Below are 22,754 nucleotides of genomic sequence, written 5' to 3' on the forward strand. Positions count from 1 at the left end.
ATCAGCCAAATATGTTATGGCATAATAAAAAACAGTGGCGTACATTGGACATGACAAAGAGCAAGGCGAGCCCGTGTGCCACGCTCTGAAAATGTCCCCAAGATGAGGCACATGAAGAAAAGCCAACTGCAGAACTGTGTGCCCAGTGTGCTCTCACCTGCACGGAACAGTCCGAGCGTGTGGAGACCAGGGTGTACACCCCGCTCTTCGATGAAGAGTGGGGTGAAGACCAGGGTGTACACCCCGCTCTTCGATGAGAGCATCCCCTCCCTCCACCCCCCACCTCCCTCTCCTCTCTCCTTCCTTCCTCCCCCCTCTCCCTTCTTTGTGTCTTGACAGACAGGTCTTGACCTGTGTCCCGGGTAACCTGGAGGACAGTCCTCCTTCCTCAGCCTTCTGAGCGCTGGGATTACAGGCATGCACGACCACACTCAGTTTGAGACCTGCGCTTTGCCTGTGACCACGCCCTCTTAAAGGGACCCGGTTGGATCTGACCTCAAAGGCTAAGCAGAACTGAGCCTCGTTACTAATAGGAGGATTCTCAGTTTGAACTTCTAGGGGTTTTGTTTTGGTTTTTAAATAATCTGTATCACTGCAATCAATAAATGCTATATTTTCAAAATTTTTACATGAAAAGAAAAAAATAAGAAAGGAACTGTAACTAGATTAATTATTACATACAGGTCCTCTAGAGAAAGTGAAGTCGTCTAGAAGTCACTAAAAAAATAAACAGAAAGGGAAAACAGAAGGATTTTCAGGAAAAACATCTCAAGAGTGAAAACCGAAGGCTGGGGAGAGGACTCTGTGGGTGAAGTTCTCAGTGCAGGGGCACGAGGGACCTGAGCTGGGGTCACAAGCACCCGTGTGAAAAGCCAGGTGTGGCCGGGGCTTGCCTGTTACTCCAGGGCTGAGAGTGGAGACCGGGAGATGGTGGGGCTTAATGACTGCAGCTAACCACATTGGGGAGCACTGGGTTCAGAGAGAAACAGTCTCAAAAATATAAGGTGAGAATGATTGTAGAGATTATAGAAGACAAGGGATGCCTACTCGTGGTCTCCACCACGCGCACACACAGATGCACGTGCTTGTGCGCACATGCGCGCACGCGCGCGCGCACACACACACACACACACACACACACACGCACGCACGCACGCACGCACGCACGCACGCACGCACTCCCGGAAAATGAGGTTGAAGGAGCTCCCTATGGCTCCCTATGGCAGTGACTGACAGCTGCCACACCCGAGGTCCCCTGTGACCCATCTGCGCGAGTCACTGTGACTTCCACACTACGCCGCTCTGGGAGGGAGGTTCCCTGCCACTCTAGAACTTGGCTTAACCAGTCAAGTCAGCCAGGCCTCATCATTTTCTTTTTAATATAGACACTGCTCTGCTCACACTGAGTCTAATAAGTGGGAGGAATTTGGTTGTCGGGGCCTGAAATCTAGAAAACACAAGGGTAGCCCCTCCAGCTCCCTGTGAGCTGATGACGGAACAGAGGTTTTCTAACCGACTGACCTTCATTCCCAAACAGAACTGAGGCAGGGGAGAGACAGAAAATGGCAGTGACGTGGAAAGGGGAGCCAATGGCAGGTGACAGGAAAACTGCCTGTGGTCCTGGGGCCTGGCTCGGGGACGTCAGGAAACTTCAAGCATCTTTGGGGAGGTCATGGTTGCTCGGTGAGGCAGTCTGTGCTTTCCACAGACATCTCACACCAAGGTGTTGGAGGCCACAGGCAAGCTAGGCTTACTTAGGCCTGGAATGACACATGAATTCCTACCCAGGTCAAGTGTAAATAAACTGCTTATGTAAGAACAAAGGGACGTAGAAGCTTGAACGTACCCGCTCTTTCCTAAGCCTGAACAACGCCTCTTACAGATCCACCTTGCAGCTTTGTCTACTGAGGAAAATGCTTTTGTTTGTGGTCTTGTTACAAGCTATGCTCTTTGAGCAGTGTTGAAAATAGTGTGTGAGTGTGAGTGAGTGTGTGCGTGTGTGCGTGTGTGCGTGTGCGTGTGTGTGTGTTGGGGGGCTGGAGGGACAGCCCAGTGGTTTAGAGCACTTGTTCTTTCAGGGGACCAGGGTTCAATTCCCAGCACCTACATGGCAGCTCACAACCATTTATAACTCCAGTTTCAGGGAATCCAACATCCTTTTCTGACATTCATGGGCACTAGGCATGCACATGGTGCACATACATACACATAGGCAAAACGTTTATATATAAAAAATAAAAAATAAATCTAAAGTATTTTTAAAAAATAAGTGTGTGTGCACATGTGTGTATCTGCTGGGGTGGGGTGGTATTCTTAGCAAGCCTTAGAGCTGTAACTTGAAAACCATTAAGATCCAATATAAACCCGTTGTAAAGACACCCAAATTTGACTCTCATGCAGAAGGCCACGGGCACGCATGGGTGTGTCACTGCCTCCCTGAGTGCCTCTCACTATTAACCCCCGTGCTCCATGTCTATGTTAGAGATGTACTTCACTCACTCTCCAACACTGTTTCAGACTGGCTGTCCCTGAACATCCCCTCCTGGAAGCCCCCTCCTGGTTTTGCCTGGATGGAGGTCCCTGGGGACAGGAAACTCTCGAGGCTGCTGCGGGAGATGGACGGGAGCTGTGCTTCTATCCCCGTGGTCCACGAGGAAACCTTTTCCCTCCCACATCAGCTTCATTTGTTGGGTTCCTGCTCTCATCCGTTTCTGTCCCACAGGCCAGGAAGTTCCCGCTTACCTTCTTGCTGCTTTGTTGATTGCAAGGCACGAGGAGGCGGACACCTAACCCACACGTCTGGTCGTCATCCTGTCTTCAGGGCCGGTGCGGGGAACTGGCTGCAGGTCTAACAGGTACGACACCACCTTTGTCTGGTGTTGTCTTCTCGGAGGGCACGATGCCACTCACAACCCTGGCACTGCATTTCAAGTGCCAAGTGACATTTGCAATGTCCACCTTCAAGCTCTGGGCCGGCAACCTGGGTCAAATGAGGCCCGGGGACAGAAGGCAAGTCTGCAGAGGGTGACGTGTTACTCTGGGTGGGACACACACACACACACACACACACACACCACACACACACACACACACACACCAGTTCCAGATCCTCTTACTCTTGTGGATTAGGAGGTACATTCCCCAATCCAGCCCTGGATGCCTGATCTCCTTAACCCAGAAACAGAGAATGGTGACCCCCACAGAAGCCGGCTGCTGCACGCCAGCTGCTCCATAAGACACGTGACATTTGTGTACATGTGTACGTGTGTGTGTGTGTGTGTGTGTGTGTTCCCACCCGCCTTTCCCATGGACTCAATCCCCTCAGGATGAGGCTGAGATGAGTGTTAATCTACATTCCCAGATCATTCTTCAGCAAATCTAAGACGCTTGAGTATATTAAACAGGTATTAAATCTCCCATGAACATTTACAAAGAAATCTACACTCAAGTTCTTTTTCCTACACCCAGTCGGAAATATAAGATAATAAACTATATTTAAAACCGAAGCTCGAGGTTTCAGGGCAAGCAGGTACAACACAACACTCCATGTCCTGCAAGTTTTATTCTTCCTGACAAGACCTTTTGACATTTTATTAACAAACAATAAACAATGACAGGAAGTTATTTGGTTTCATATCATTTTCAAAAGTAGTAAGAAAGTAGGTTTGTTTTTTTTTTTAAAATAATGTCCACATTTTTAAAAAACACACTAGAAGTTTATAAAAAGTAAAAGTGTCACTATGTGGAAATAGGAAAGACTAACATACCTTTAAACAAATTCTACTCAAATTACAGTTCTCCATTTTTCAGAGAAAACTTTGATTTATTTCTTTATTCTGTGGTGCTCTGGATGGAACTCAGGGCTTCGCCTTGTTGGGCAAACTCTGCCATGAGCTGCACCCCAGCCTGAGGAGAAACTTTTCCTGGGCTTGTCCCCAGGCCCCCACGTGACGGCAGCTGCCCCCCCCCCCCCACTTCTTCAGCAGAAAGGCGGAAGTGGGAACACAGCATCACGGGAAACTGAGACCAGCCAGATACACCCTGACCTCTGACACCAGTTACTGGGGTTGTTCCTGCCAGGACGGGTTGTTAATGAAGATCACGGGGACCAGGAAGTGGGGAGGCTGCAAGACAAGGGGCGACTCCCCACTGCTCCAGACAGGCGCTGAGAGATCCCCTCACAGCCGCAGGGAGAAAAGCAGCATGAGGAGGAAGCCACATCCTCACAAATCAGTGCGACGCTTTCTCTCTGTTCTAGTCTTTCAAATGCAGCTCTTAGAAAGTAATTACCTGGTAGGGAAGAAGAGACACATGCCTTTAATTCAAACAAAATTTTTTTTAAAAAAATGTTATTTTTCTGTTTTTTTACATGCCCATGATAAACGACTGGCCAAACCATCAGGCCAGGCTGAACAATCCGGAGACCTGAGCACTAAGCAGCCTAGGGTCCTAATAGCAGGTGCTGTCCAGAAGGTCGAGTCCAGGGACAGCATGAAGGAGACTCCTGTCCCTTTTCGTCTTTCCTCTTCCCCCTGGGCTCTCTGGTGCCTTCAGATAAACTCTGTGAGGGTCCGCTGCCTTCAGGATCTGCCTTCAGGATCTGCCTTCAGGATCTGCCTTCAGGATCTGCCTTCAGGATCTGCCTTCTGATGCTCAAAGTCACTGGGCCTCACTATTGCCTGGGGACACACGGGTCTTCCTAAGTATCCACTGCCCCTGATATGTGAGGAGCTAACAGGGGGTCTTGAGAGCAGGGTTTGTTAGGGGACAACGGACAGAGACACCAGGAGATTTCAGCGTCACATTAAAAACACCTAATGACTGACCATCACATGCTAAATGTTTATCTGAAAATATTATGTCCTGTTAAGTCATAGGGAGGTCACCGTCATCTGTGAGAAGTACTTGCCCCCCCCCCCCCCCCCCCGACCTCAGCCCCCACCCCACCCCCCTCCCCAAGCCGTAACAAATGGTCAGATCACTCACAGCACAGCATGGGTGCGCTCACTCCTCTGCTTACCTTTTAGCTTGGGTTGCGGATCCTGGTCATGTACTTGTCGGGCTGGGCAGCACTCATCACTGTCGTATAGATGGTGTAGCTGAAATAACAAGACACAATCTTCGTGTATGCATCACCTTCTCCGTGTGATGCCCTCCCCCGTCTCCTCTCGGGATGCGGGGTAAGGATGCAAAGAGGCAGAATGTTTCAACGCAGATCAAGAGGTCTGAGTGGGGTTCCTGCCTATTTTGAAAACGCCACTGAAAGCCAAGGTGGACTTTGACATTCTGATTCCTCAAAGCATCACGCTGTGGTAGTGAGTGACCATTTGCGGGGCTGCCTCTAGCGGGGTGGGGGGTGTCACTGCCTATTCTTTGCTGTCATGATGAAAGGAACCGCCTCCCCCCAACTTCTGCACAGCTACCCCTCAGAGCATATTAAGGGCTTCCTGTGGCCCTAGGAGAGTGTGTGAGTGGAACGGCAGGCTACAGGCCAGAGAAACCCTAGCTCACAGACTGCGGCTGTCGAAAGCACAGGCTAAAAAGGAAGGAATGATAATAATATCGACAGTCGTAATATACAACAGTATTTTTTTTCTTCTGTAGTTTTTTTTGTTTGTTTGTTTGTTTTGTTTTGTTTTGTTGTTTTTGAGACAGGGTTTCTCTGTGTAGTTTTGGTGCCTGTCCTGGAACTCACTCTGTAGCCCAAGCTGGCCTCGAACTCACCATAATACATAAAAAGAGAAACACAATCACTTGGTGGTGGTGGCGCATGCCTATAATCCCAGCACTCGGGAGGCAGAGGCAGGTGGATCTCTGTGAGTTCGAGGCCAGCCTGGACTACAGAGTGAGATCCAGGACAGCCAGGGCTATACAGAGAAACTGTCTAGGGAATAAAAATGAAAAAGAAAATGAAACGCCTGCCATCGAGCCGCCAGGAGAAGGAAGAGCAGGAGTGGGTAGCTCTGAGATAAGCCCTGACTCTCCACTGGGCCCAGGAGGTAACTCAGAGCAGGCTAAGCCCGGCCACGCCGCCTTCATTTTACACCGGTCTCCTCGGCTCTCTTGTGCACACAGGCATGGTAAGCTGTCACTCTGCACAGGGCATCCTGTAGGGAGTGCCCATCTCGAAACCGGTGCTCATCTAAACTACATCATCCCGATTCAAGGCTCAAGATACACGGAAGCATCTCACCGTCCATTTTTATACTGTCCCATTCCAGTTCCCCAAAGACACCTAAACACCCCCAATCATTATCCTAAACCTGCAGTCAACCTAGGTTCCGGGAACAGGACAGACAGCCTTGCAGGACAGACCACCCCCACCCCCAAGGCAGGGCAATCATCCAAGACAGCCAGAGGGGGCCTGCACCTGGAGGGGTTCATCGCCTGAGAACCAGCCTGTCCCCTCAAGAGGGGAGGACTTCCTCAGAGCCCCCTGCAGAAGCAGAATGGGGCAGTGGTCAGCCAGACCACGCCTTCACCAGGAGGACCTACTCTTGACTCTCCGCCCATTCTTCTGTTTAAACCTCCCCTCCTGCCAGCACCCTGAGGACAGCTCAGACTCACTGAGCCCTCGTCTGATGCTCTCCGGGGGATGCTGACTGAAACGCCTTTCTCTGCTTCCCTCCAATATGGGGTGTTAGGACCGGCAGCTGAGCTGGCTTTTGGAGGGCTTTTGCTCTGAAACTCGGGTTACCTGGTCACAGTAACATTCTTCTCGGGGGGAATGAGAGACGTACTGAACGGTGCAACTTACTTGTTATAAACAGGAACCACAGATAAAACCTGTATAGGAAAAAAAAATCATATTATGAAATACATGTAGAGTACGTATGAAGGAGAATATAGCCACTCGGCCTGCGCCATGCCTTAGCAGGTAAGGGAGCTTGCTGCCAAGCCTGACGACCTGAGTTCAATCCCTGGAACCCACATGGCAGAAAGAGAAAATGAACTCCCGTAAGTTGTCCTCTGAGCTCCTGAGTGTATGGTGTGGCATGAGCACACACGCACGCACGCACGCGCGCGCGCACACACACACACACACACACACACACACTCACATTAAATGTTTGTAAAAAAGAATATAACCACTTAACATTTCAGTGTATCTCAGGATGATTGTTATAGATTTTTAAATCCTTGTCCTCTCTCACTTATTTATTTTTATTTCATGTGTATTGGTGTTTTGCCTGCATCTATGTCTGTGTGAGAGTGTTAGACTCCATGGAACTGGAGTTACAGATAACTGTGAGCCACCATGTGAGTGCTGGGAATTGAACCTGGGTCCTCTGGAAGAGCAGCCAGTGCTCTTAACCTCTGAGCCATCTCTCCAGCTCTCGTTCTTTCTCTTTTAAACAACAAACACATAACTATGCTTATTTCTTTCACTATGAAGAGAAGCTTAGGGGAAGACCGATACTCTAATCTACACAGACCCAAACTCAGAAAATATTAAGTGGCTTTTAAAATGTTTTCAGCGTTTATTGCAGCATTTTTTCTTGATTTCAGAGAAGTTTTCTCCGTCCTCTTTGGACAACGACATTCTAGAGATGTAAGCACCGAGATAGGGTTACCTGGAAAAGGGCCTCCAGGCTGAGGTGTGCTTGCCCTGTGGCATTTAGGGCTTTGATGGCTGGTGTTCTGTAAGGACAAAGGGTCAAAAGTCACCAGGCGCCTCAGGAAACCCTGAACTCCATCAGAGGCCATTTGGAGTGTCACAGCGCCAGGCGCAGTCTCCTCCAAACAGACTGACTCCCAGCCTTCTTCCTGTGCCACCCGATTCCTTCTGCTGGTACCCCCTCACTCCACATGCTCAAGGAAGTCAGGGCAGGTGCTGCAGAAATGAACTACCGCCAAACATGTGGGAGAGCAGAGATTGGTGAGATATACTACTTCCTGTAAGCCAGTGACTCGGTATGTCCACATTAGAAAGGACAATGCGAGCGAGCCCTTGAATCAGCAGATCAATTAGCTGATTGATTTATGGGAGATGCCTTCCTTCCAAATCAAGTCTTACCACAGTATCCCATCACTCAGCTCTTCCCATCCACTTTCAGGGAGGCGAACAAAGGCCCCGGTGGCCCCCACAGGGTCATTGGTAGAGTTCATGATGGGATCCAGGGCCCTTTGACCCTGAGGCCAGGGCCAATCTCACCCTTCCAGCCCCCACCAACTAAAAAGAGGTCCTCCCCACTGCCCCCTCCACACTGTACTCTCCACCCTGCCCAGGCCCTGGTGAGGGCCAGACGTATTGTTCTGAAGGAGATGGCATCTGTAGGTCCCTATTGTAGGAAGAGGACAGTCTCCTGACTATGAGAAAATATCGGAAGTCTACCTGCAGGGCTGGGTATGGAGGCCCACGCCTCTAATCCTAGTACCAGGGAGGCTGAGGCAAGATGGTTACTCTGAGTTTGAGGCTAGCCTAGGCTTTAAAGTGAGTGCCAGGTTAGCCTGGGCTGCGGAGTGAGACCCTGTCTCAATAAAACGGGCGAAACAAGCACAAAGCGTCTACCTTCGATCATCCCTCTTGGGTACAGGCTTCCAATGATCGTAATTTGTCTCAACCCGGAACCACCTGCAATAGAGTGCGTCAGTTCGCCTTGTCTGGGGACATGTAGAAGAAACTACTAAAATGTCAAAATAACTCCTAGTTCAGCAAATAAAGATTTGATGAAGAGACTGCAATCTACTCACGCTCCATTCAAAGGGTCAAGAGGCCAAATGTCCGCTGGGCCACCTCTGTTCCTGGTGATGACTACCCCCTCCCGGGGCGCGGTACCCCCAACGATGTAGTAAACATCAGCAATGAGGGGCTTCTTGGCCAGAGTGTAAACAGCCTCCTCAAAGTTCTCTGAGTCACTCAGGGTCTGAACAAAAAGACAAACCAGTACTGGTGACGTCACCCGAGGGAAAGGGTCACATGGCAGGACAGGCATTCATTCCAAAGCATGTTCTAAGTTCCTCCTAAGGTGATGCTAAGCCATGGCTGTAACCTGTGACCCCTGACCTTACCCTGTAGTCACTGGGGCTCCTGAGAGGAAAACAAAACAAGATTGACAACCCCCTCAGAGAGCCCACAGCTGCAGGAATTTCTCCAGGACAGAACTCTCGGCTAGTCCTAGCCTTGACTCCCCGAGACTTGGCAACATGATTTTTGACCATATCTCCTCACTCATTTGCTCTCCCCAGAGCCACTTCTTGAACACGGCTCTGCACTAGGCGATGTGCTGGAGGGGGGGCCAGGAGCTCATTCTTGCTCTCAACAAATTTCCCGAGAACCCGAAGACATAACCAGGCAACGGTGACATGTGAAATAATGATGGAAACCACAAGGAACCCATCCTCTCCTAGGGCCCGGGGACTCAGGTACCAAGAGGCAGACAGGAGTCACACTGTGACGGCGGCTACAGGGTTCGGAGTGGATGTGGGACTGAGTCCCAGGTCAATGGACTCAACGGGCAAAGGCTTGGGATAGAGAGACGGCATGTGGCAGTAGAATGAGGAGCCAGACCAAGTCTGCGAGGACACACCAAGGTCTGAGGCGGGCACAGCGAAGAGGGCCACTTCCCAGCCCCCCACTCCGTGCGTCCGCCTTCCCTAAGTTCGGCTGCCAAGGACCCTGTGCCGTAGGGACGCCCCGTCCTCTCCGCCTTCGCAATCACCTCTGTCACTTTCTGAGAGAAAGACGTTTGACAGTTACCATCCTGACAAGACACACAGATGTCTGGGGAGAGGAAAGGGGTCAAGGAAAGGGCCACTCAGCAGCTAGCGTCCCCCCAAGTTTCTATCACATGGCACACAAGCCCTGACTGGGCCTTGTACATATTGCTGGAAAGATGAGATATTTTTGTTATTTTATTTACATTTATTTCACGTGTGTCTTCTCTGACTCCTCTAAGTCTCCATTCACCCCTTCCTCATCCCCTTATTTTTCCTTTAAGGCAGCCAGGTCCCTCTGTACAACTCAGGTGGAGCTCAGTTCACCCCGATTCTTGTCTCTATTGCAGGAGGACATTACTGGTTAAAATCTGCCCACGTCATTGCTAGCCAGCTTCATCATTAACGTTTACTGTGGAAAGACAGATGCACTGGAAAACAGTACACTGCTTACTCCTCTTGGGAAAATAAATCAATCTTGTTAAAGGACACAGAGCCCTGGAACACGGTCCCTCTGTTTCGATGAGCTCGGGCGAGGCAGACTGGATACTAGTACTCACTTTGCGGATAAGCCAGCTGACCGGAGAGTGTCCCAGAGAGATCGCGGCGATGGCATTCTCCCACCACCAGCCTCTATCTGCATGTGTAAAGAAGCATCCGTCAGCTCCTGGTCCAAACACCACTCACATTAAAAAAACAATTTTTAACTAAAAGAGTAAAACACTATATATATATATATATATATATATATATATATATATATATATATATCTACTTCCATATTTATTTTTATTGTGTGTTTAGGGGTGTGTGTGTGTGTGTGTGTGTGTGTGTGTGTGTGTGTGTGTGTCATAGCATGTGCATAAGTCCCGGGACAGTCTGCAGGAATCAGCTCTCTTCCTCCGCTATGTGGGTCCCGGGGCTCACACTCAGATCCTCGGACTTCACGCAGATGCCCTGACCCGCTGAGTCACCTCGCTGGCCCTAAGCCTGAGAGTCAACCAATCACGAAAACATCTACACACAAGTGAATGTCTATATACATACAGCAATAAACGAGAACATGCAGATATTCACTGGTTTCTCTCTTTCTTTTTTCTCTTTTACTTATTTATTTATTTATTATTTTTTGAGACAGGATCTCCTAAGCAGCTCAAGGCAGATTCCAGTGTGATATTCCTCTGCCTCAGCATCCAGAGCATTGGGATAAAGATGTGTGCCTCCATGCCCAGCTTCCCTCTGGTTTGGAAAACAGAATCTTTTGTATCTGACACAATAGTGGTTATGTGAGATAAAATCATTCTACCAATAATTACCTAAGGCAAAATTAAATTCTGTCCCTTTCAAGGGAAGCTGCCCAACAAATATTAGGAAGAATGTGGTGAACTTTGTCTTTCTGGTGCATCTTTAGTGAGTTTAAATATGACAGCATTTCATCAAATTTGTATGTTACAGACTCAGTTACTTTAAATTGTTCACATTCCAATAACCAGTTTAACAAACATCTTAATTCAGAAGATGATGGAATCAAAGCCTGTTTAAATAAACATATACATTTATGGACATCACACACACACACACACGAATAAGCCTATCCAAATGAAGCACTAACAGCCCAATGCCGGTCAGGTCCCATCAGATGAGGAATGTCATGTGACTACTCTGCTCTTCCCTAGCAGCAAGCCCCTGGGGACAGAGGCGAGAGGTTGACTGCCCCAGGTTTGAGCCTGTGCATGTTAAATCCAAGAGGTTCACAAAGGTTGCCCGGATCTCTGGATGAATTCAATAGCTCCCTCGTGTTCTTCTGACTCTGTCTTAACCCAACACAGTCCAATCTCTACTGAGCAGCCAAAGATGGCCAAAAACATAAACCAGGGCTAGGGTGGTATGGCGCTTCTGCAATCCCAGCATTCAGGAGGCTGATACAAAAGATCCTACTGTTTCAAATGTGTGTGTGTGTGTGTGTGTGTGTGTGTGTGTGAGAGAGAGAGAGAGAGAGAGAGAGAGAGAGAGAGAGAGAGAGAGAGAGAGAGAGAATGAGAATCTGTTCACTCTTTGGCCTTAAGAGAGAGAGAGAGAGAATCTGTTCACTCTTTGGCCTTAAAATCTCCTATGGCTTCTATTCTGCTTAAAATCCAAACGCTCATCATGGCCCTGCACATGGCCGTGTTCATAACCACAGTCTCAACACCTCCGACGTTCTCCCTCCCTGCCGTAACTACCCTGACTTTGCTTCCTTTCTAGACTCTACCAACAGTGATACCTACCGACCTTCGCTGTTGCTGTGGGACCACAGAAATGACCTTCCCCTCGCCTCTGCAGACCCAGGCTGGGATTCATGGGTCAGACCTTCCCTGACCCTTGACCTAGTAACAACCTATTCCCCCCCACCCCATGCCTCTGCACCTCCCATCAGATCGTCCTTCACTCCATCCTTGGTAGCTCAGGCACCACTGAGGTGACCTTCATTGCTCACAGGGCTGCTCTCTGTCTCCCCCCAGGAGTGGAAAATTTCCCATCCACATGTCCTGCTGGCGGAGAGGGAAGGGAGCAGAGAGAAGAAAGACCTCAACAAGGATTTGGTCTAAAATGCTCAGGAGTATTTTAATTACCTCGTTCATCGCCAGAAACTGTAAACTTGTGTGGACTCTGACCTGTCCACAGTCCGACATAGCCAACAAAAGTGGTCCCCGTGAAGGCAATCTGAAATTAAGGGGAAAAAGCGTCATTTACCACCCAAGGGAATGCATGTTGACATCACTTAATTCCCCCACACTTTCCTGCATTGTTTGTTTGTTTGCTGAGACAGTACCTCACCAGGTAGGCCTGGCTGGTCTGGAACTTGCTATGTAGACCAGGCTGGCCTCGAACTCACAGAGATCCGCCTGGCTCTGCCTCCTGAGTTCCGGAATTAAAAGTGTATGCCACCATACCCAGCTTCCTGGATTTTTTTTTTCTTCTCTTAGAGATTTCAACATAACAGAATGAAACTCTGAAACAGCATTCTAGAGCAAGGGTTCTTAACCTTGTCGGGAGAGGGGTCCATGGACAGAATTCAGCAAATGAAATGGATGGGGTGGGGTGGGCAGCCTTCCTTTCCCTAATCAAACTAGACCACACTGCTTTTTTGTTTTGCTTTGTTGTTTTTTCTTTGTTTTTCCGAAACAGTGTCTCTCCATGTAGCCCTGGCTGCCCTGGAACTTGCTCTGTAGCCCAGGCTGGCCTCAAACTCACAGAGATCCGCCTGTCTCTGCCTCCCGAGTGCTGGGATTAAAGGCGTGCGCCACCACCACCCGGCTCTGCACACTGCTTTTTAGTGGATATACTTGGTAAAGCAAAGCATGAAGTAATGGCGGTGCCTGTGGTCTATCAGAGGACCTCGCACCAGCAAGGACACAAGTGACAGTGGTTTGCAGGTGACTTACACCCCCACCCGAGGGGTCACTATGCAGGAGTCATGGGAGTGACTGTTTCTACCGCTTTGCATTCCGCGTGTCTATGAAACACTGTTCACCCAGAAGACTTCCATTCTGAAAGTAGGAAATGGAGTCCGACTGGAAACATGTTTTGGGTTCACGACAAGGGACAAGCACTCTACATTTATAAGGTCTGTGGAATTAAGGGGGACAAGTGAACTGGCTCCCCAGTAACAGCCAGATTAAAGCTCAAATGCTTTAAAAGTCACCCTACATCCGGCTTTCGTTTAACACAGCAACCGTCACCGTAAACCAAGTCACAGGCTGAGGTGGTGCAGAGGGCCATGGCAATGACCTTCAGGCCCAGGCTTTGTTCACTCACGGAAGCATCTGGAAGAGTGCACAGTTTGTGCTGTTTACAACGGCTAATATTTTTATATTAAATAGACCTAGATTGGTATTTTTATTTTTAAAACAATATTATACTAATAACCTTGTTCACTGGGTTACTCAAATTTGCTTCATCTGGCTGTGAAAGTAACTTGGGTGACTGAACTCTAAGGGGAAGACGGCCTTAGTTTTCTCAATGACCTTTCTTTCCCCCAGACTCCCGCCCCCCCCCCCCCAGTGCCTCCGTGAAGGCTCCCTATCGCCACCCACAGGAGTGTGGTGGGAGTGCATTAGCCCTGCAATTAAAACCAGAGGGTTGGCTCTGTGCTTAAAGAACATACTGCTCTTGCAAAGAAAGGACCAGACTCCAGGCCCTGCACCCACGTGGGCAGCTCACACCAGCCTGGAACTCTAGATCACTGTGCTTACACTCAGACACACATGCATTCACAATTAAAAATAAACAGCCCTTCCATGGAGTTACAAAAAACAATTAAAAGACTTGCTGTTGGGGCTGGAGAGATGGCTCAGAGGTTAAGAGCACCGACTGCTCTTCCAGAGGTCCTGAGTTCAGTTCCCAGCAGCCACATGGTGGCTCACAGCCATCTGTAATGAGATCTGGCACCCCTCTTCTGTATACATAATAAATAAATCTTTAAAAAAAAAAAAAAAAAAAAAAGACTTGCTGTTCTTCCAGAGGACACGGGTTCAGTTCCCAGCACCCACACCATGGCTCACAATTGCCTTCAACTCCAGTTCCATGGGATCTAACTTCCTCTTCAGCTTCTGAAGGCACCTGCACACAGGTGGTACACCTGTATACACTCAGGCCCACAGGCATACACATAAAATAAAATAATAAAATAAAAAATTGTAAAGCTTCTTTAAAATGCAATCATATGGAAAAAAACAAACAAACAAAACCCAGAAATTCTCCTGCTACTTCATTTACATGATACACCCCAGTCCTGAGGGGGTACACCCTCACTTCCTAGGAGACAGAAACAAAGTTAGGAAATCAAAACCACATTTTGCTTGCAATATTAGTACACAGTTAGAAGCTGTAAGCTAGCTTCCTTTGCAGTTCTGCATTTTATTTCTAAATGTACTTCCCAACCAGCTCTTCCAAGTCCATTAACATAAACCCTGACCCTGTGATGCTAACGATCTAGCTATGGCTGAATGATGGCCCTGGAATAAAATCTAGCAGGGGCTGAAGGCTGAGTTCTGGCCCCAGCCCACGTATCTCCACTGTCTGGTTTAGCACTCATGGGTCTCTCAGGCCTCGTGTGTAACTGCTGAGCCATCTCTCCAGCCCCGTACAATCCACTCTGAATTTAGCAAAAATACTGTTACTCATGAGTCCTCCTCAGAAAAACAGCACCCAGGCGTAAGCTGGCTGGATTAGGGAACAATCACCTGACCATCCCCACAGCCGATTCCTGTGGGAGCCCCAGCATAAGCGGGAGCTAATGAAGCAACAACCGTCAAATACTTCACGCTCACGTTGATCAGGTCTCTGACTCTAAGACTATTTCCTCACCTCGAACCACAGAAAAGCACAGAGGAGTGAACTAAAGCAACCACTCCATCCTTTGGTATGACATCTTAGCAGATTTCCTTTGGGGATGGCTCAGGGGGTCTGCAGAGACGGCTCAGTGGTTAGGAGCACTTGCTTCTCTCGCAGGGCCCCGGGTGTGGCTCTGAGAACCTACTTATGGCGGCTCACAAACACTAACTTTATCCAGGGGACCTGTACCCCTTTCTGGCTTCTCCAGGCTCCTGCCTGCCTGCAGCTCACAGAACCTCACTTAGGCTCACACATTTACATTTAAAATAAAAATAAATAAATAATTTTTTTTTTTTTAAAGATTTATTATTATGTATACAGTGTTCTGTTTGCATGTACCCCTGCACTCCAGAAGAGGGCACCAGATCTCATTACGGATGGTTGTGAGCCACCATGTGGTTGCTGGGAATTGAACTCAGGACCTCTGGAGGAGCAGTCAGTGCTCTTAACCTCTGAGCCATCTCTCCAGCCCCAATAAATAATTTAAAAAAAAAAAAAAGAATTGATTGTGTATTTGGATTATCACTGTTGCCACTTAAGATTGTTCTTTTGAAGTAAACAAAAACTTGTCGATAATGTCAAAGTAAATGAACAAAACTGAGAAAAGAGAGACCCTCATTATATCTTTTATGAAAGGTTTTCTCCACCAGGTGACCAAATGAGTATCAGTACATATATTTCTATTATTTCTGAGTCAACCACAAAATGCAAAGAACAAAGAATATAATCCTTGTCCTTCAGGTCAAAACATGACTTTCCACACTCCTTTCTGATGCGTGGCCATAGTGCACTCTTTATATTCCATCAATATTGATTAATACTGCTCTCTAGATGTTTGCAGTCACGTGACAACAGCAAATATTAGATTATATGCACCACGTGAGTGCCCGATTCCCTGAAGGTCACATGAAGGCAACAAATCTCCAGGAACTGGATTATGGCAGGTTTTCAGGTACCATGTAGGTGCTGGGAACTGAACCCAGGTCCTGTGTGAGAGCAGCCAGTGCTCTTAACCACTAAGCCATCTCTGCAGCTCCAGGATTTAGCCACTGTTTAGCTAGACCTAGAATCTGCTTTACATAGAGGACTTTATTTAATCACAACAGCTATTTCAGAGAAGCAAATGTTAATGCCTTTGAGTTGGAGCTTACAGAATAGGACTGAGTAATTCTCAACGGAAATAAAGACAGAGGCATGATGCAGACCCAGGACTACCCCACCTTAAAGCTGGGTGCCCCTTGCCACTGTGCAGACCTTCCCTATTCCAGAAGCCACCTGAACAGGGAGAGCAGAGGAAGACGCAGATTGCACACAACCTTGCAAGACTGACCACTCCCTCTGGGCTGGCTGGTCTTATGTCAACTTGTCACACAAACTAGTTATCTGGAAAGTTATCAATTGAGAAAATGCCTCCATAAGATCCAACTGTAGGGCATTTTATTTATTAGTGATTGATAAGGGAGGGTCCACTGTGGTGGTACCATCCCTAGGCTGGTGGCCCTGGGTCCTATAAGAAAGCAGGCTGAACAAGCCATGGGGAGCAAGCCAGTAAGCAGCACCCCTCCATGGCCTCTGCATCAGCTCCTGCCTCCAGTTCCTACCCTGCTTGAGTTCCTGTCCTGACTTTTTTTGGGTGATGCACAGCAATGTAGAAGTGTACGCTGAATAAACCCTTTCCTCCCCAACTTGCTTTTTGGTCACGGTGTTTTGCTGCAGGAATAGAAACCCTAACTAAGACAACCCCCTAAAAATGTGCCTACCACCCTCACAACGACAACTATTCCTTCTTCATTGGCCATAATTGATATAACTTTCTCCTGTTTTTTTCCCCCCACAGGAAGTGGATGGTTTGGGGGTTATTTTTAAACAGGGGAGGTGGGGCTTGCATGTGCCATGGTGAATGTATGGAGGTCAGAGGAGAACTTCAATTTTGTGCATCAATCCTTGCCTTCCACCTTCCCTACAGCAGGGTCTCTTGGTCATCACAGTCTCTGCCAGGCCAGCTGGCCCCTCTCTCATGAGCACTGGGATCACAGGCACCTGCTCCTGAGTCCAGCTTTGCATGGTTTTGAGGACACAGACTGCTCCTCATGATCCACTGAGCCATTTCCCCCGGCCTGGTGTTTGCCTCTTACAGGGAGAAGTGCCCAAGACGGCAGGCTCTGCAAACGGCTCCTATCCCGGATCAGAAGCCGGGCTGACCTCTCCATCTTGTGCGCATGGCTGTTCCTGCCCCCATCCCTCCATCTTGTGCGCATGGCTATACCTGCCCCCCATCCCTCCATCTTGTGCGCATGGCTGTTCCTGCCCCCATCCCTCCATCTTGTGCGTATGGCTGTACCTGCCCATTCTTTAGGAACTGCACGTCCGCCGTCAGCTTTCGCAAGGCATTTCCAAAAGGGTAGTCCAGGTTCCGGCCATGGTAAATGTGGCCTTGGGAGTCTTGAGCCACAATACTGGTGCAGAATCTGAGCAAAGGGAAAAGTCCCAACATGAATGAAGGCAACAGGAACACAGGGCGAGATTTCTGTTTTTTAGACAAATCCTCAAAGTATCAGGTTTTCTTCCTTATCATTGACATAAATGCTATAATATGCTCTTGTACAAGGATATGGAATTATAATTCTGGCTGGAAAAAACAACTGGATACAATGCATCTAGACCCACACGATGCTGCTACAGATGTACCAGATGAGAGTTTCATCTTCCCCCACATCCTGCCTGTATGCAAGGCACAGCTAGACCTCTGAACTCTGCTTATCCCTCTGCTTGCTGGTATGTTACCTATTAACATGTTATTCAAAGCTAGCCCAAGCTACCCTCTTCAGACTATGCATTGTTAGAGCGCGCACACGTAAAAATACTAATTAGGGGCTGGAGAGATGGCTCAGCAGTTAAGAACACTGACTGCTCTTCCAGAGGACCTGAGTTCAATTCCCAGCAGCCACATGGTGGCTCACAACCACCTGTAATGAGATCTGGTGCCCTCTTCTGGCTTGCAGGGACACATGCAGGCAGAATACTGTATACACAATAAATAAACATTTATAAAAAATAAAAAAAATACTAATTAGATTAAAAGGAACTCCAGGCTGGGCATAGTGACAGAAGTCTTTAAACCCAGAACTTGGGAAGCAGAGGCAGGTAGATCTCTGTGAGTCTGAGGCCAGCTTGTTGTACATAGACAGTTCCAGGCCAGACAGGGCAACCCTGCCACAAAATCAATCAATCAATCAATCAATCAATCAATACTTTAAACAAACTTTTCCATACTAATTTTTTGTAATGATTCAATGTTACTATTTGTTTCTAATTTCAATTAGAAAAAAGCAAGTATTACCTCACTGCTTGATTTGTTTAAAGAAGAAAGCTTGGTGATGTTTTAACTCCTAAATTTTCTGATCTTGACCTCAAATGGTCATGTAGAGTTGGGGGCCCAGGTAACATGGTGAGTGGTTAAAGTCTGCAGAAGCTCTCTCAAAGCTGGTATTTTCTAAAGGGCAGCAAGGCGACCACCATTGCCAAGTCATTTTTGGGCATGTCCTGGAACTCACCGTCTAGACTGGCCTCAAACTCACAGAGACTCTCCTGCCCCTACACCTGTCCCAGGTGCCGGAATTAAAGGTGTACACCGCCACTCCTGGTGTGCACGTCTTTCAGTGTGAGCCCTCCTGCAGACGCACAGGGGATATGAGACGCTTCTGCCTCAGGGCAGCCTTGGAACTCACCAGCCACCAGGGAGCTGACAAAGGTTCCCTCAGAGGTTTGGTTTCCACATCACAAACCAGAAAATGCCACCTTCCCCCGAGGGCTGTGCTCCCCGGCAGCCCGAGGCCATGAAGATTCAGTAGTGTGTAGTCAGGGCTTAGTCACTTTCTCATACAACCAGCCTTCAGAAGCGAGAACAGAGCATCTCCTACCTGAACCCGAGGGTGCTTTACAAAGAAGAGGAGGCAATTTAATAAACACCTTCACCTGAGACACAGGTTAAATTAACTTAGTTCCCTTTGAAAGGCTAGAGCACACAGAAGTCTTCCCCTGGAAAGGCAGGCAGTTAAAATGCTTAGGGAGGCTTGCTCTTCTGAGGTTGGAAAGTTGCCATAGAATAGTTTGTTATTCCACAAACTTCCCTGTGTTCACCTTTTTTCTTTTTAAATCTTATTTTACTTATTTATTTTTTAGAGAAACAGGGTTTCTGTGTGTCCCTGGCTGTCCTCGAACTAGCTCTGTAGATCAGGCTGGCCTTGAACTCAGGGATCTGCCTGCTTTTGCCTCCTGAGTGCTGAGACCAAAGATGTGTGTCACTACTGCCTGGCTGTCCCTCCTTCATCTTAAGGCCACCAGAAGCTATATGCACCTACTGGCTGTCCATGCAGGGTGGGAAATAATGGCATGCCCGGGACTTCCTCTACTGAATCGATCGATCTTATTTTTATTTGTGTAGGAGAGGGGAGAGGGCGTGTGTCACAGCGTGCTTCTGGGGGCCAGGGGACAAGCCACAGCAATCAATTCTCTCCTACCACGTCTCAGGGATTGAACTCAGGTGCTCAAGCCAAATAAGCGCTTTTACCCACCAACCTATCTTGGCGGCCCTCCACTTTACTTTTTAGAACAGGTTCTCCCACTGAACTTGAAGTAGCAAGTTCCCATGATCCTCCTCTCCTCTCCCACCCCTGTCATTTGGTTACAGGCACCTGCGGCCATACCCAGCCAGGGATCTGAATTCAGGTCCACTCTATCCGCCACAGGCACCCTCATCCACAGGGCCATCGCCCCAGCCCTTGAGAAGTCTGGAAAGTAGGATGCCCCATGGGTTGATGACAAGATAAAACCAAGTCTTGGGTAGAGTAGCTGCTTCCTCCTGAAAGTCCGCCAGACAGGCACATGCTGTTCAGATTTCCCCAGGGAGTCAGAGACCTAAGGTGGTTTCCAAACTGCTCTAGCTTATTTTATCTCACAGCAAACATACCCCCTCCCACTCATCGGGGATACAGGTGACAGTTAATTGACTTTAATCCACCCTAGCATGGGGCACTTACGCGGAGGCCTCATAGGCCAGGTTGACCAAGATACCCTCGGCCAGGCTGACGTTGAAGAAGTTGCTTATGCCACGGATCTCGTCAGTGAAGGGCTGGGGCAGGATGCTCTCCACCTTGGACACCACCTCTCCGATCATCTCGAGGACCCACTGGGGAACCCTGTTGCTAGAAACGACAAAGCACGAAGCTTGCTTCTCCTGATCAGAGCACGGAGGGTGCAAGTGTGCGTGGACTGGGAGAGAGGAAAGTTAAGAGTCTAGATTTTCTCCGAACTGAAGCACTCGCGGTGCGGCTCCATTCCCAGAGTCCAAACCAGAGGGAATAAACCGGAGCAGTAGAGCAGGGCCGTAATCCCAGCTACTCAGGAGGCTGAGGCAGGAGATCACAAGGAAGGCCCGTCTATGCTACACAGCGAGACTTTGTTTTCTCTTAACACAATATTTTTATTGACTATTTGGTAATTTCATACATCGCACCCGGATCACACTCGCTTCTCATTCCTCCCGGGTCCACCCTCCCGTTCCCACCCCACCCCCCGCGCGCAAAAAACAAAAACAAAAACAAAAACAAAACCCACCAAGCCTAATGTGTGTTGTCCATATACTCATTGGAGCAGGGTCAAACTCCCAGCGAGACTTTCAGAAGGAAAAATTTAAGGGCTAAGATAGACCCAATGCACTCGCCTCCATCTCCAGTGCCAAGCACCATGGAGCGGGAGGAGGGCAGACAGGCTGGTCCGGGATGGGGAGGCTCCGGAGCTGCATGCCTTACTCCACTCCACAGCTTAGCCCACTGAGTGACACCTTGTGCGTCGCCCTGACCCGGAAAAAGTCTGGAAGACGCGCGCGCCAGCCACCGGAGACCCCGAACTTGAGAGCCAAACCGGCCTCGCGGTGTCGGCCACCGGCTGGGCGCTGCACCGAGCCGTGGGGAGGGCAGGGGTGCAGCGGAAGGAGGGCAGGGCTGCAGCACCAGGGGAGGAGCAGAGTCCGGCTGCAAGCTCAACCGGACCTGTCCCGCGCTCACCTGATGACCTCCGCCACGGCGGAGCGCACGAAGTCCGGGTCGTAGTGCTGCAGCATCGGCAGCCAGCGTAGCTCCGGGGCCGCGTCCAGACTGACGTTGAAGAGCGGCGGAGTCCCGGGGCCGCCGGCCGACAGCCGGGGCCCCAGCAGCAGCAGCAGCTGCAGGGCCAACCCCAGGGGTGCCCCAGGGCCCGCAGCTCCGGTGGCTCGGGTCCCCATGGCTCAGGCTCCTGAGGCCACCTCCCCACCACTGAGCCTTGGCCCGGTCCGGAAAGCGAAGGGAAAGGCATCGGGGCGGTGCTAGCACTGAAGGCGGGGCCTGCCCTCGGTCGGTCCACCCCACGGTCTCCAGGATCCCAGGCAGTGACACCCGCTTCCTGCCCCAGCGGGATCAAGCCTGCTTCTCACTCACAACTTGAGGCCGCATCACACCTCCGTGGGCCCAGAGTGTGAGCGGAGGTGGTCCAGGGCGTCAAAGCCCTGCTGTATCGTGCCTTTACTCTGCATTTGCTCACTTTAAAACTCTCTGAAGGGCAGAACTTCTTCTATTCAAAACTCTCAAGAAAAGCTAAAGATTTAATCAACATTCGTGTGCTACTATTTTTGCTCACTCCCATTTATCAACACCAGCCGAATGACAACTCCCGACTCCCTCCCAGCTCCGGCACCAGTAAAATGTGAGTTCATAGGAGTTGTCATTCGAGCTGGGAGGGAGTCAGGTTGTTTGAATCCAAAGCCTACCTTAGCAAATCTCCAACCCGAAGCTCCTTGGACTACTCTGATGTGTCCCCAGTATCTGGGAGACTGAATTTGTAAGTCACCTTGGTGAGACCCCAAACCTTCTTATGAGACAGCAGAGTTGCCTATAATTAAACAGCTAAATTTGCACAAGAAACTTAGTTTATTTTGTTCAGGTGTTCCCCATTGCTCTATCATTAAAAAACAACAACAACATAGTCTTTATTTTTTTTGGTTTTTTGAGACAGGGTTTCTCTGTGTAGCATTGCGCCTTTCCTGGAACTCGCTCTGTAGCCCAGGCTGGCCTCGAACTCACAAAGATCTGCCTGCCTCTGCCTCCTGAGTGCTGGGATTAAAGGCGTGCGCCACCACCGCCTGGCTATAGTCTTTATTTTTATGATTTTATGTGTATGTGTTTTGCCTGCATGTATTTCTGGGCACCTCATGTGTGCCTAGTACCCCAGGAGGCCACAAGAGGGCTTCAGATCCCCTGGAATGGGAGTTGTAGTAGATGGTTGTGAGCTGCCATGTGGGTAACTGGGAATCGAACTCAGGTCCTCTGGAAGAGTAGACAGTGCTCTTAACCTCTGAGCCATCTCTCCAGTCACCACTCCCACCCATCCTTTCTTACCCCGTCCTCCAGCAGGACCCATCACTACCTCTGATTTGTCTACTTTGACGGCCTGTATGCGACTAAGCTGAGGTTCCTTTTGTTTTTCTCTAAATCTGGTTTCATTGTCCCGGAGCAAACGCCCCACCTCTGGCATAACAGCAAGCAGCTAACCACCCGGAGCCCCCCTCAGCTACACACACAAGTCACGGCTCTTCTGCATTAGAGAAATGAAGCATCTAGAGTCTGGAGTTTCCAGAGGGAAGCTGTCAGGCTCAGGGACTCACAACCATGTCAGGACCCCTCCCC

General features: G+C 49.2%; 1 protein-coding gene across 1 annotated transcript; it reads right to left on the reverse strand.

The window, feature by feature from the left end:
• Nucleotides 1-3,543: 3,543 nt before the first annotated feature.
• On the reverse strand, nt 3,544-21,388 carry Naaa (N-acylethanolamine acid amidase). The gene is made up of 11 exons (XM_042257634.2): nt 21,099-21,388; nt 20,073-20,237; nt 17,375-17,501; nt 12,270-12,360; nt 10,218-10,294; nt 8,695-8,867; nt 8,513-8,575; nt 7,575-7,641; nt 6,758-6,786; nt 5,021-5,099; nt 3,544-4,290 (listed from the first exon to the last, which is right to left on the reverse strand). The coding sequence occupies exons 1-10, from the start codon at nt 21,314-21,316 to the stop codon at nt 5,024-5,026; spliced, it is 1,086 nt and encodes a 361-aa protein (XP_042113568.1). The 5' UTR covers nt 21,317-21,388; the 3' UTR covers nt 3,544-4,290; nt 5,021-5,023.
• Between the last annotated feature and the right edge of the window lie 1,366 nt (nt 21,389-22,754).

The sequence above is a fragment of the Peromyscus maniculatus genome, chromosome 10 (assembly GCF_049852395.1).
Source record: "Peromyscus maniculatus bairdii isolate BWxNUB_F1_BW_parent chromosome 10, HU_Pman_BW_mat_3.1, whole genome shotgun sequence".
Taxonomy (NCBI): Eukaryota; Metazoa; Chordata; class Mammalia; order Rodentia; family Cricetidae; genus Peromyscus; species Peromyscus maniculatus.

Bases quoted from the DNA above. Each gene is read 5' to 3' on its own strand.
- Naaa (XM_042257634.2), bottom strand. From the start codon at position 21,316: ATGGGGACCCGAGCCACCGGAGCTGCGGGCCCTGGGGCACCCCTGGGG. The intron at 20,238-21,098 runs GTGAGCGCGGGA...TGTCGTTTCTAG, and splicing joins GCCGTGGCGGAGGTCATCAG to CAACAGGGTTCCCCAGTGGG. The intron at 5,100-6,757 runs GTAAGTTGCACC...TTGTTATTTCAG, and splicing joins GTGGTTCCTGTTTATAACAA to CTACACCATCTATACGACAG.